The 13431-nt window shown below is 57.2% G+C and overlaps 1 protein-coding gene across 5 annotated transcripts in view; it reads left to right on the top strand.

Moving 5' to 3' along the window:
- The window catches only part of GLI2 (GLI family zinc finger 2), a 182738-nt gene that overhangs the window by 144128 nt on the left and 25179 nt on the right, over positions 1-13431 (top strand). For 4 of the 5 annotated variants that reach the window (XM_088022162.1, XM_028101359.2, XM_088022163.1 and 1 more), the window contains 2 exons: positions 757-959; positions 4342-4527. In XM_088022162.1, the coding sequence (XP_087878288.1) occupies positions 757-959; positions 4342-4527 (389 nt within the window). The remainder of the gene's footprint in view (positions 1-756; positions 960-4341; positions 4528-13431) is intronic. The other variant, XM_088022164.1, reaches the window with a different exon arrangement.

The following is a 13431-nucleotide window of genomic DNA, read 5'->3' on the forward strand; positions in this document are numbered from 1 at the left end:
GGCAGGCCTAGTGTAAAGGCCCCATCGTTGTGCTGACTGGAGCCGGTGCCCCCTTGAAGGCTGAGCAGGGCACATGGGGGCGGGCCGCAGCCGTGCCAGCTCGGGCCACAGGGACCAGGCCAGGTGCATGCCTGACCACTGGTGGGCATCTGAGAAGGCAGGCTCTGTTAGCATCAAAAGGAATTCCATGTAAGGAGAGCTAAAGGGATATTCTAGAATTTTAGTTACAGCTCATCATTTGAGAGCTCTTCTTGAATCCTGCTCTGTTCCTTCCCAGCCGGTCCACAGCGGCGACTGTCCAACTAAACCCCCAATTCTCTACTTTCGAGGCCTCTCCCGACCCCTCTCATTCTCTCCATTCTGTTAGGAGTACGAGCTCTTTGCATCTTGCCCTGGTACTAGTGTTTTCTGTTTTTCATTCATGTAGAAGGCATGCCTCTGTTCATTTAACAAAGATTTGTGTCGCTGCCACTTGTCCAGCTTGCGCCGACCCTGGGAAAGCTCGGCACATGCATGTGGCCCACTGAGCCCGTGGTCCCGCAAGTCCGACCGTGTGTGCCGAACACTTCATCGCCAACACCAGACCAGCGGGCGGCCCCAGCAGCCTGTAGGCGCCTTCAGCCTGCGTGCACTGGCTAACGAATGAGAATTCAGACGCATGAAGGGTGCCCGCGTCCACTGCTCAGCAGGGCTCCCCGAACGCACGTCCTTCTGCAACAGGCCATGCCTTCTGACCCCGCTCCTTTGTCTCTGCAGGCCTCCTGCCCTGAGTGGCAGCCCTGTTATCTCCGACATCTCATTGATCCGGCTTTCCCCACACCCCGCCGGCCCTGGGGAGTCCCCCTTCAACGCCCCCCACCCATACGTGAGCCCCCACATGGAGCATTACCTCCGTGCCATGCACAGCAGCCCCACGCTCCCCGCGATCTCTGCAGCCCGGGGTCTCAGCCCCGCTGATGGTGAGTAGAGCTTGGGGTGCTGGGGGAATCGTGCCGCTAACTTTAACACTGTTGACTCCCCAGCCCCCCGTCCCCCGGGATAGTGAGCAAGTTGACATTCATCCCCACCACCCTGAACAACGGGTTTTTCCATAAATGAATGGGGAGAGCCAAGAGGATCCGCAGAACATTGGTTTTTGTGCTCATTAAAGAGCTGTTCGGAAGCACCCTTTTGCATGCAAATTATATATAATAATAACGATAAGGTATGTTTATTCATGTAGGCCTTAGCTTAGGTGAGAATTCTTTGGTCGCAATAAACCCAAATCTGCTTCTGGTTAAGTAAAGGGGGTGTTGGATCGAGGTGTCGCCTGGGCCCCCAGAGCAGCGGGAAGGCAGAGCCGGGCTGGTTTCTGCCTGCATCTGCTTTATGTGCCCCTTGTAGGTCAATACGTGGCCTCCAAATGGCACCCCAAGGCTCCACGGATGAGCACCGGGGGCTCACTTGTGTCTCTCGGCTCAGATGCTTGAGAGAGAATTGATTGGCCCAGCTCAAAGATCAGATGGTCACCCCAATCCAGTTAATTTGCGACAAGAAAGGGCAGGTCACTTAATACAAATAGGGTTTTCAGGTCTAAAATTTAATACGTCAAAAAAAATATAATACTTCCAGCCCCATCCCCACTCACTGATACACACATACGAACATACTCGCACTGGACGGTAGTGAGTGCATTCGGGAGCTGGCCGTGCCCATCCTGTCTTCCCGGGAAATGCTCCCACCCCACCGTCCCATGCCACCCCCCACGGTGCCCTATAGCCACTTTCTAGTGCAATGTTCAAAAGCAGCCAGGGGGCACCTTCTCAATCTGTCCACTGAAATTGTGCCTCTTGGTCCAGGCACTTCTAGAAGACATTTGCACTCCTGAGCCCATGGGCAGAGGCTCCAGGAAACATGATCCAAGTGGGTCCCTTGTCACCACCTCCGGTCCTCACCAGGGGGAATGTGCCCTCCCCCACTTCGTGGCTATGACCAGGAGCTGGAGCCGAGTCCTGGACCTGAGAGGCTCAGGTTGGAGTTTCACAAGGAAAAGGACTCTGGCCTCCGAATGGACAGAAAATCTCCCTGAGGCATCGGGCTCGTCGTCCTGAAATCTGTGTGGGTTTTCTGAGTGGCCTTGGCTGAGTGAGGGTGCCCTGAAGTGTCACGCCGCCTCCACACTGAGCCACCGACTCCGGAAAGTGGGCCTAGGCTTCTGCACGTCATCTCCTGATGACCCAGCCAGCGTCGGACTGGCCCAAAGTGTGTGGATGCAGGCCAGGATCCACATACTGTCCTGGCCTTGAAGCTCGCACGTGGTGTCGTGGGCTGGAGGCTGCCTTCCCCCCGGGAGAGATGTGTCCACGCCCTAATCCCCCGAACCTGAGAATGTGGCCTCGTTTGAAAAAAGAAGGCCTTTGCAGATGTGATTTAGTTGGGGATTTTGAAGTGAGGAGATCATCCGGAAATGTCCGCACGGGCCTTAAATACAACAATAAGTGTCCTCACAAGAGACAGAGGAGAGAACTGTGCAAAGATAAGAGTGATGTGGCCATAGGCCGAGGAAGCTGGCAACCCCCAGCCGCTGGAAGGAGCACAGGACCGATGATCCCCTAGAGCCTCTGGAGGGAGCTTGGCCCTGTGGTACCTTGATGCCGTATGTGTGGCCCCCAGACTGTGAGAGAATGAAATTCTGTTGTTTGAACAGCAGCTGGCTCCACGTCTGTCCTCACTCGTCATAGCAGCCCAAGGAAACTGATACGCACGATGACGGGGTTCCTACGTGGGACGTGGCAGTCCTCCCGAGGCGGGGGTCAAGGGCCCTGAGAGATGTCTCTAGAAAAGACAAGGACACTGTAGTTTGAGCTGACAGCGGCGTAGCCCGTGAAGAGCTAAGCGGTGAGACCGGGCTGCCCTTGAAGAAGAGACTTCCATTCGTGGAGCACTGATTCTATGCCTGATTTCCGCAGAAACATCGCTGGGGCTCCTCTCTCCACCACAGTATCCTAGCCCCAGCCCCTTGACATAGCGGACACGGGTTCAGCACCAGAGGGCACTTGGCTAATTTGCAAGGCCCTGACCTTTGCAGGGGATGGACCTGATACCTGATACCCGGAGTCCTCGCTGGCCCCGAACCAAGCCCCCAGGTGGCTAGAGACGGCATGTCAGGCTCAGGCCACAGCTGTGCCAGCCCCAGCTCCCTGCCCACATGAGGCCCAGAAAGTTCCTCAGCCATCAGAGGCCGTGTCTGCCAGACCGTTGTGTACTCTGAGGACAAACGGGCCCTCCAGGGAAGGCTTCAGGGAGCAGGGGGACAGGAGGGCATTTCAGGCATGGACAGGGCAGGCAGGGTGGGGCATCACCCTGGCTGCAGGCCAGGCCTCTCTCTAGCGGATGCGGCAGGAGAAGGGGAAGGGCAAGGGGAGGAGGAGAGGGGTGGCTGCTCGCATTGACTGGCTTCTCTCTGCCCAGCGCGTGTGAGATCTTTGCTATTTGCCAAGACTAATAGCAGAGAGCGCCAGAGTCCTCATCTGCCAGTGGGGGATGGTAATGGTGGCCCTCTGCTCACAGTGTGTGGGGATAGTGACCCTGAGAATGAATGTGAGTCCCTCGCCCAGCAAGTGCTCAGCATGATGCTGGCTGTCACTCTCATTTCTCATAGAAACTTGAGTAGTGAGTATTATTCCCCCCATTTTATGGATGGAAAACTGAGCCCCTTCCCAATTTTGCACCACTGGTAAAAGCCAGGCCTCTGATGGGTTTGCTGGGTTCCAAGCCCCACCCTCGAGTGCCAGGCCCCCTCCGGGGGCCCCGGAGTTCATCCTCCCTGCCTCCTGGCCGAGCCTGGGCAGGGGCAGGGCCGGGTGCAGGGTTGGAGGCGGACAGCCCCGGGTTCTGCAGCTGCAGGCCAGGCCGGGAGCTTTATCTGGCCAGGTCCCCACGATCTCGCCTTGAATGTTCAGGCCAAACTGACCTGGCCCAACTGTCGACCACCACCCCGCCTTTGTTTGCGTCTTCTTTTCCTTTGAAGACTCTGCTGGCCTGTGGACCCTGTCGGCCTGCAGCTCTGGGCTCCTGCGTGCAGCTCTGGGCTCCTGCGGGGCCTGGAGGAGGAGGAGGGAGCGCTTGTTTACAGCTTTGAGGAAACGGAGGCCTGTGGGCTCTGGCTCCCCGTCAGCAGGAGCACTCCCCCCACGTTGTCTGCTCAGTGGGGGGAGGGGACTCAGGGGCAGAGGACCGACCAGCAGGCACTGGGGGGGTGGGGGTGGAGGGAGTACACAACTCAGGCCATGTGCGTGTCTCTCTCTTTTTTTTGGCCACATCCTGACGGCTTCTCTCTCTCTCCCTCCCTCCTGCGCACAGTGGCCCACGAGCACCTCAAGGAGAGGGGACTGTTTGGCCTCCCCCCTCCAGGCACCAACCCCTCAGACTATTACCACCAGATGACCCTTATGGCGGGCCACCCTGCACCCTACGGGGACCTGCTGATGCAGAGTGGGGGTGCCGCCAGTGCACCCCATCTCCACGACTACCTCAATCCAGTGGATGGTGAGTGCTGGGCCCGGGTGGGGCCAGGGAGCGGGACGGGAGATGGGGGCTGAGGAGGGAGCTTGCTGCTCCTTTCGGGGGTGAGGAGCCCGAAGGGGGGATCTGGGATCCCTGCCATGACTGCTGTCCACAGGGGACCGAGTCTGAGCAACTCCCACAAATACTTAGTGAGTCATCACAGGCCAGGACGCGTTTTAGCAATTGCAGATTAGGGAACAAAACACGCTCATCTCTGCCTTCATGGAACTTACAGCACAATAGGGAGAGATAAACAAAGCCAAGAATGGGGTAGGAAACCCCAGGTGGAGTGGGGGTGCAGTCGTGAATGAAGAAATTGAGAAATCCTCCCTGGGAAAATGATATTCAAGCAAAGAATTGAAGGAGGTGAGCAGTACAGAAATATGCGGGAAGAAGGATCCAGGCAGGGGAAATAGCAAGTGCAAAGGGCCTGAGGCAGCAGTGTGCCCTCTGAGCTCCAGAAAAACCCAGGAGGCCAGCGTGCCCGGCACGCAGTGAGTGAGGGACAGGAGTAGGGTGCGGCCAGAATTCCAGGGCTGGTCGTGCAGGCTGGTCGGGGCTTGGTAGGACTTTGTTTGGCTCGAGCATGATGGGGGCCCTGGAGGGGGTTGGACAGAGGAGTAATGAGGTCTGACTTATTGTTAAAAGGAATCCCACCGTGTCTGCTGATCTGAGAGTAGGTTTAGGGGCAAGGCGGAAGCAGGAGGTCCAGTTAGTAGAGGTGGGGAGAAGTGATCACGTTTTAGATAGAGCCACAAGATTTGTTCCCAGACCGGATGAAGAGCTAGGAAGAAAGAAAGGCATCAGGGACAACACCAGGGGCTTGGGCCTGAGCAAGCAGAGGCTGGTTGTCAGTGATGGAGCTGGAGGCTGCAGGCAGGGCCCGGGGGCAGGCGGGAGATCCAATGTTCTGGGTAGATAAAGTCCTTGTTGCCCATAATATACCAAGGCTTCCCCTCCCACCAGATACTACCCTTATTTCACAGGGGTGCCTGTGGCCCCCTGACCATGAGCCCCTGGGGACAGCATGGAGCCCCCCCCCACCTTGGAGGAGGGAGGAGGGGAGGAAAGGTTAAGTGCCCGCCTCCCCTAGTTAGCGCCACTCCACCTGCTGTTGCTGGAGCCCGGCCCAGAGATACCCAGGGATCCAGGCCAGGCGGTGGAGCTAGGACCCCAGCAAGGAGCGGGCAGGAGGCTTCGGCAGATTTATCCTCCATCCCTGCCTGGGAGGGCTTTCCCACTCCCTGATGGTAGGGAGCCCTCGGGCCTGTGCTGGAGCAGGGGGGCCGGCGGGGGGCGGCGACGGGCTCCAGAGGGAAGTCCCGATGCCTGCCAGGTGACGTGGCTCAGGGTGGGCCCCTGCGCCCCTCAGCCTCCTTCCGTGTCCCCCAGGACTTCCTGTCCACCTCAGCCCCGGCAGCTCCACCTTACTGGCTAGAGCGGAGCCAAGCCCCTCCCTTCCTCGGGCCTGGCTGAGATTTTCTCCTCTGGGACATCTCCCCAGAAGCCTTCTCCCTCCTCTCCCCTCCTCTGGATCCTTCTTGTCTGTCCGCCCTACTCACCTCGCACGTCCAAGAGCCACCTCGCGTGGTTCCTGAACCCCGCTGAGACTTCTCTTCCTCTCCCCCACGGGGGAAGAGCACTGGGGTCCTCCCAACACCGGCTCTCATCCCATGTCACCCTCGTCATGCCCCGAGGGCTGCCGTCGGAATCTGATTCCCTGGTCTGTCCCGCCCCTGTGCCTTCCCCAGGATGGAGTTCAGTCCAGGGCCACACACAAGTGTGGGGTGTGAGAGAAGGCCTGGCCCCCTGAGCACATGCCCTCCTCCTCTCAACAGCCCCTGCTGCTCCCCATAGGGAGTGGGGTGAGGTGTCAGCGGCTGGTGAAGCTTGTGTATATGCCACTCGTCAAATTAGAAACCAGACAACGAGTACCATATAGTGCTCAAATAGCCACGTCCGAATGTTGCACCCTCCCACGCAGGGCCTGCCCCCCAAGGCCTCCGGGTGGCCGGCACCAGGCCGGCGGGACAGTGGGCAGACACAGAGAAACCACAGTCCAGGGGTCTGGTCAGGCAGGTGTCTCCCGAAGGCAGGAGAGGCCGAGTGAGCAGACGTGAGCCCCTGCTGTGTGCATGTGTCAGAACCATCTCTATCTTGTGCCTTTCCATACATTCTCTTCCGTGACTCCCCTCAGCCACTTTCTGAGGCTGGAATTCCTATCTCTACTCTCAGAGGAGCAAACGGGGGGCACGTGAGTTGCCCAGACTGTGAGTTGGGGCTTCAAGCCCCGCAGCACCACACGTCTGACGCCCCGAGAGCCGTGACCTCAGGGGAGGGCCTGCAGGACCAGTTGCGTTCCAGCTCAGCCCAGAGCAGCCGCGCCGGAGCGGGGGTGCCCCGAGGGGTGGCCGTGGGAAGGGAGTTTGGGTGGTGAGCCTCAGGCACGTCTAGGCCAGTGTCACCTCTTCACGCGTCCCCACTGTGGGAGCTGGCTCAAGGTGGTGGGGACACTGGATGGGGTCCGGACAGCGATTCCCAGCCCCGCGTGCCGGTTGAACTAGACACACTGTTGAGTAAGATCAATGCCTGGCGCGCAGTAGCCACTCATCAGTACTCGTTCCATTCTCTTTCCTCGAGTAGTCTTTTCCTTCTTCCGCATCTTCCCATCCAGCAGGACTTTTGTCTCTGTCCACCCCGTGCTTAACCCAGCGCCACGACTCCTCCTGGCCACCGCCCCATGCCTCCCATTGGTCCCAGCCCCAGGTCTGCCACATCTGACTTGTCAACCCGCCACCCTCCCAGGCTTCCTGTGATTTGCCGCCCTCCCCGCACTGCCGTTCAGCTCAGGCTCCCTCAGCCTCCAAGCTGCCTAGCAGGGATCCTGCATCCCCTCCACCATTCTGCGCCCCCATGGCTTCCAACACCCTCAGGGCAAGATTGAGGCTTTATAACATGGCTTAAGTGGCCTTCCCCTCCAGCCTCGTCTCCCCCGCCTTGCACACCACCTCCCACCGCCCCGCTCCATCTGCAGCAACCTGGACAATGGCCTGGCACCTTCTGCCTGCAATGCCGCTCCCTCCAGCCTTGCCCAGCTCGGCCCTGCACCCAAATCCAGCCCCAGCTCAACCACATCCACTCTTGAGTGCTCACGCTCCGGTCCTTTCCTCCCGCTGGGTGCTGCTTCCGTGTTAACAAACGGGAGAGCCCTCCACGTCCTGGAGCTTGGCTGCCAAGGAGCAGGCCTCCGTGTTTGCAGAGTGACTGAGTGAGTGAGTGGTACTTATTAAAAACCTTAGGATGGAAAGGTGCAAACTGATTGGGGAAGATACTGTGCTGGGGCAAGCAGCTGCTGGCTTGCAGGGAGCCCGGGAGGTGGCTGGGAACACGGCCGCTTTGTTCTCAGGGGTGCTCAGCATTTGGCACCATCTGGGGCTGAGCCGGAGCAACGGGAGATGAGCTCACCAGTGGGCGTGAGAGCGTCCAGCTCACGTCGGACTCATCACACCCACCCACGATCCTTTCTCCACCTCTCCTCTCGGGAACGTGATTGGCTCCAGGGTGCAGAGGGAAGCGTCCATCGTAGGCCCGAGCAAGCAGATCAGTTTCGAAGGCTGAGGCATGGGGTGGGGCTAGGGGATTTTTCTGAACCCTGAAGGATTTCAGGGAGAGATGATTCTTTTCTTTTGGTCCCAGTCACTTATGATCCAAGCAAATCAAGAGTAGTCCAACATGATATCCTGTATGTGTCATTAGTTAATACAGTTTTTCTTTTCAAACCGGTTTGAACTACAACCAGAAGGTTTGCTTCTGCTTTTACAAATGTTTTAGGCATTTCTGTTCGGCTCTGATGCCCACGTGGATGTGCGGTTCACGTGCCTCCCTAAGAGACTCCAGTGCTCATAGCCCAGGCCTGCCTCTGGGCTGTCCCCAGCCTCTCCCCTCCTGTAAACTAGGGAGCAGGGAGAACCCACCAGCCCTGGTGCTTTCTGCTCGTCCCATCTGCTTGGGTCTGGGGAGAGACCTTCCCATCGAGTTTCTTTTTGCTCAGACTCTCCCAGAGAGACTTGTGCAAGCTCAGAGCCCACCTGTGGAAGGGTCCTGAGACTCTCTGAGGACAAGTGTGTTCATGTTAGGAAGCCTCCCATAAACATGGCTATGACATGTAAGCTCTGTGCAGGTGTAGGGGCCCTCAGCGTGTGGGAAGTTGAGGAGACTGGCCCTTCCTTCTCTGTGTGTTTCTCTCTCTTCCTCCCTCTCTCATTCATTCTGAAGGTATTTCTTGAGCACATCCTATGTGCCAGGCATGGTTCTAGGTGCTAGGGATGCAGCGATGCATAGCATGCCAAGTCATGCGCTCAGGGTGCTCCTTGGCAGGACAAAGAATATCGATCCCCAGGCCACCCCAGCCTCCTTTCTCAGCTCCTTCCCTTCACGTTCCAAGAGGGAAGAACTTTCCAGAGGCTTTGAATGTCAAGCTGGGGTGTGGAGGCCAGGTCTGCCGGACTGTGTGAGCGACCTGCAGAGAAGGTGCAGGAAGGCCACCTGGGTCCACACCCACCAGGGCAGGTGTCCCCTGCCTGCTCGCTGACAAACCACCACCACCGTTTTTACCTGAGCCAAGTGCCATTGGCACGATTCTTTATTTAATAATACATTTTTAATACGCTCACGTTTGGGCGTTAAATAAATAGATCTTAAAATAGAACTGGTACTTTTTTTCTCATATGGGAAACCTGATCATATATGAGGAAGACATCCACGTCCCTGTCTCCATCAGGCCTAAAATAACCTCGTCTGGGTCGAGTACACATCCTACGTTGAGGAAAACCCCCACGGGGGTGGGGGAGAGTCAGGGGGAGAGAGAGGACTCTGATGGGGCTCTAGCTGGAGTGCAGATGCAAGCCCTGCCCTCCTCCCAGGGCACGGGGCCGGGCCGTGGGCAGGACCCAGGGCATCTCCCGTGTCCCTCCCTTGCCGCGGGCTTCCCAGCCTCCCGGTGGTCGATGAAGGCCCGCTGCCTCCTGTTTTTAAAGGAGGCTGATTGATAACAGGAAGAGTAGGAAGTGAGGCCGCTCGGGGAGGTAATGGATAACCGGTCAGGGAGTCCAAGGCCATCACTCTGCCTCCCGGTTCTCTGGAGGGCGGGGGATTCGCTGGCTGTCACCAGGGCCTTAAAATGGAATCTTCTTGTTTTATGCGGTTGAATATTGGTGATTTAACAGCAGAATGGTAGCTGCCACAGCCTCACCCCCCCTCCTCCCACCACATTGAGAAGATTGAAATGTTTCCGATTGAAATGTTGTCTGTTTACAGCCCATATTTCCTCCGAGCTGTATATTTTATTGTCATATTGACACTAATTTGACTTGGATGTCACCTCCGTTCTGACGCCCGTTCTTTATGCCGCCTGTGGGTCCAAGGGGGTTTTCAGAAACCAATTACATTGATCACACCACATAGAGGCAGCAGGAGCTGCTGGAGGGACTGTCGAAGGCCTCAGTCGGGCAGGGAGGCCGTGCCCAGCCTGCAGATGGGAGGGAGACTGAGGCAGAGGAGACCAGGCCGCAGGGCCCAGAGGGGTAGGACCGCCGTGTGGGTGCAGGCCCAGGCTGAACGGTGTACATGGCTCGTCTGGTGAGCCTGCACACACAGTCCTGAGAGACCAGCATTATGAAGTCACTCTACAGGCCTGGAACCTGTGGCCCTGCGCCCGAAGTTTCTTTGTCTGCATCACAGAACTAGGAAATGGTCAGCCTCTGGACTCCAAAGCCTAGGTGTTCTCACTTCCCCCGTAAGAGGGGGTGAGGGGGCTGTGGACAGCTCAGTGCAAGGCAGGTTAAGGTCCTCTAGCTGGGTTTCCTTAGAGCATTTCCTCAGCTGAGTCCAGAAGATAGTGGTTGGGGCAGGGACATGCAGGAACGCTCCGGAACCAGTGAGGATTCAGAGCCCACGAGCCAGGCCACAAGGCTGGGTCCTGCTGTCCCCAGGGGAGGTGTGTCCCAGCCCCATGCTCAGGACAGCATCTGGCCCAGAAAAGTCTCCTGGGGTGTAGGGCTGGGGCTCAGCTCTCTCCATTGCTGGTGCCACACCTGCGCTGACCAGGCCCTGTGGAGACTGGTCCCTGCATCTCTCCTGCTGCCCTCAGCCCTGGTTCCTGGGTCCTCGGGATGTCCACCGGGAGTTTGGGTGGTATGCTGCTCACTAGCCGTAGCAGTAGCCAAAGGACCTGAGGCGGGTCCTTTGGGCCCATCTTCCAGGTGAGGAACCGGCTCAGGGAGGTCCAGTGACTGGCCCAAGGCCACCCAGTTCGGAGCAGTCAGGCACGGTCAGAACGTGGTCTGCCGGCCCAGGGCCTGTTCTCAAATCTCCCGCCTTTCCCGGCTGCCCCCGGGAAAGCAGCAATGTCCCTGGGCACTCTGGACTTAGCTAAGGCAACCCCAGGCACCTAGCGAACACGGCCTAGTACTGTGACTACTACTTTTATCACTCCCCTGGACAGTGAGCTTCACAGAAGACCAGGGCTGAGGGTCCTTCCTGCTTGCAGCCTCCGTAGTGACCAGCCCTACTCCTGGCACGCTTTCAACACTGACAGGGGCCTGATGGGGGAATGAACTAACACACGAACGAGCAAAAGAAAGACCTAGTGGATGAAACAGGGTCCAGATGCCAACGGCAACAGGAGTGGGTCGTATCGGGCGGCGTCTGCCCAGGTGAAGGCCGGCTGGTGTCCGGTCACTTGGCGGCTGACAGAAATCAGCACAGATTCATCCACAGATGAATGGATGCCATGACTCTGCCTTTCTCCAGTCATAAATCACCGGAGAAGCCACAGGAAACGAGTGCCAGGATTTTCTTTCTGTTTAGTAATTTATCAAGGGAAGAGGCACATTAATAAACATATTTCCCTTGAGGGGTGGGTATAACAGAGATGAATATCACTGTCAGATTTGGCCTGTTTCCTCTTGTTAGGGGCACAGGAGAGGGTGGGTATCCAAATATTAGCCGCAAAATCTTTTTTAAAAAATGTCTTACACAGACAAGTGTATTTCTTCTTTTATATGACGTTAGATCTTCCCCCACCTCATATTTCTCCATTTGCCACTCAGTCTGTAAGTAATTGGAATCTTTGGGAAGATTCACTTTTGCATCTTTGATTTTCCTTCGAAGTGAGGATTGACAAGGAGTGAACTCAATAAATAAGAACAGAGAAGCCTAAAGGAGCCCGAGTAAATGGACAGATGACTGAATGCTTTAGTCGTGGGTGTGCTGCTGTGTGGCCCAATCGTGTTTTCTAGACGTGCTGTCCTTTACTGCAGTATTAGCATTAGGCTAACCCTGCCCATCGAAACCATGCTCCTAGCCCCTAAAGAAGCTACGTGAACTCTCAGTTTCATTTTAGAAGGTCCGCTGGGTTTTAGGCACTTCCGTGGTCTCCGGGTGGTCCTCACAATAACCCAGCAAGCCAAGCTGCACTGCCCCCACTGTACGGATGGGCAAAGAGAGGCTCAGGGGGCTGAGTCCTGGGCTCCAATGCAATCACTAAGTGTCGGGTTCGGTGTGGCTGGCTAGCGCAGCTGTGCGTCCCCACATGGTGTGTATGTGTGTCTATCCAGCCCAGCCCCCAACCCTCCAGGACATCCTTCCCCAAAAGATGCCTCACCTCCCCACCCTGGGCGGAGGCGGTGTGCTGAGTGGTCTGGCGGCCAACTACCTGACCTCCAGTCCATTTTTGTACTTCTCCTGGCTGCACGACCTTGGGCAAGCCACTTGTTTTGTCATTCATAAAATGAGAGTAATAACAGCCCCTTCCTTCTAGGGCAATTTTACACGATTTTATACTTCAGAGATTAAACAAGTTAATATACTTGAGTGCTTAGAACAGTATCTAGCACCTTCCAGGCGGTCCATAAATATTGACTCTCTGTGGCTGTGATTCTGCTCTCCCTCACCACAGCATGCCGGTGCGGGTGGCTCAGCTGTTACCATCTCGCACGTGGGCTCACCGCTGAGCCCGCTGTCTGTGCGTGCGTGCATGTGGAGTGAGGGGGGAAGGACGCCAGGCCCTCGTGCCTGAAGGCCGGAGAGCCAGAAGCCATCAGAAAACCACACCAGCAGATGCGGGCTTGCCGATGGGACACCTGTTTGGATTGGGCCGGGGGAACCTTCCCAACAGAGGATGTCAGGATGCTTTCCCTGGGAAGGTGGTAACCCGCTGAGGTCTGAGCACAGAGAGGAGGGAAGAGCACTTCAGGCAGAGAAATCTGCATGTGCAAAAGCCCTATGTGGAAAAGCAGGTGACCTGAGGGGGAAGCTGGAATGTGGCTGGAGCAGAGCCTGGGACGTGGGCAGGATGAAGCTGAAGAGGTGGGGGCAGGGGACACCCACAGAGCTGCCAAGAAGCCACCCTGAGGATTTGGGCCTTTTTCCTAATAGCGCTGGGGAGCTCTGGAGAAGGGGGCACAGGGACACGATTCGATTCCCACATTAAAGAGCTCTCTCAGGCTGCAGTGAGGAATGTGCCATCCACATAGCAATTAGCTAAGGGCTCAAGGAGGACCAGGGTTAGTGGTGGGCTGGAGGGAGTTGGGAAAGGGTGGGAGGAAGGGGACCTGTCGGCAGCTTTGGGGGCAGACTCAGTCGGGAAGGAGGGGAGGATGCGGAGGCATCAGGCCAACTCCCGCGTTCCCCGGTTCCCGCTCTGCTGCTGTGTGGGTGGTGGGTACCCCCTGAGCTCAGCCCTGCAGGATACCCCTAGTGAGCTGGAGCTACCTTTCAGACAGATTCTGGGGCCTCATCTGTCCTCTGCACAGCCTTGGAGGGTGTTTATCCCAGTGGCCCAGGAGGAAAGGGGCTTCCCGGGCTTGCCAGCCAAGGGTGAACGGC

The sequence above is a fragment of the Eumetopias jubatus genome, unplaced genomic scaffold (assembly GCF_037043125.1).
Source record: "Eumetopias jubatus isolate StellerSeaLion01/CBP00866 unplaced genomic scaffold, mEumJub1_p1.0 scaffold_3, whole genome shotgun sequence".
In the NCBI taxonomy this organism is placed as follows: domain Eukaryota; kingdom Metazoa; phylum Chordata; class Mammalia; order Carnivora; family Otariidae; genus Eumetopias; species Eumetopias jubatus.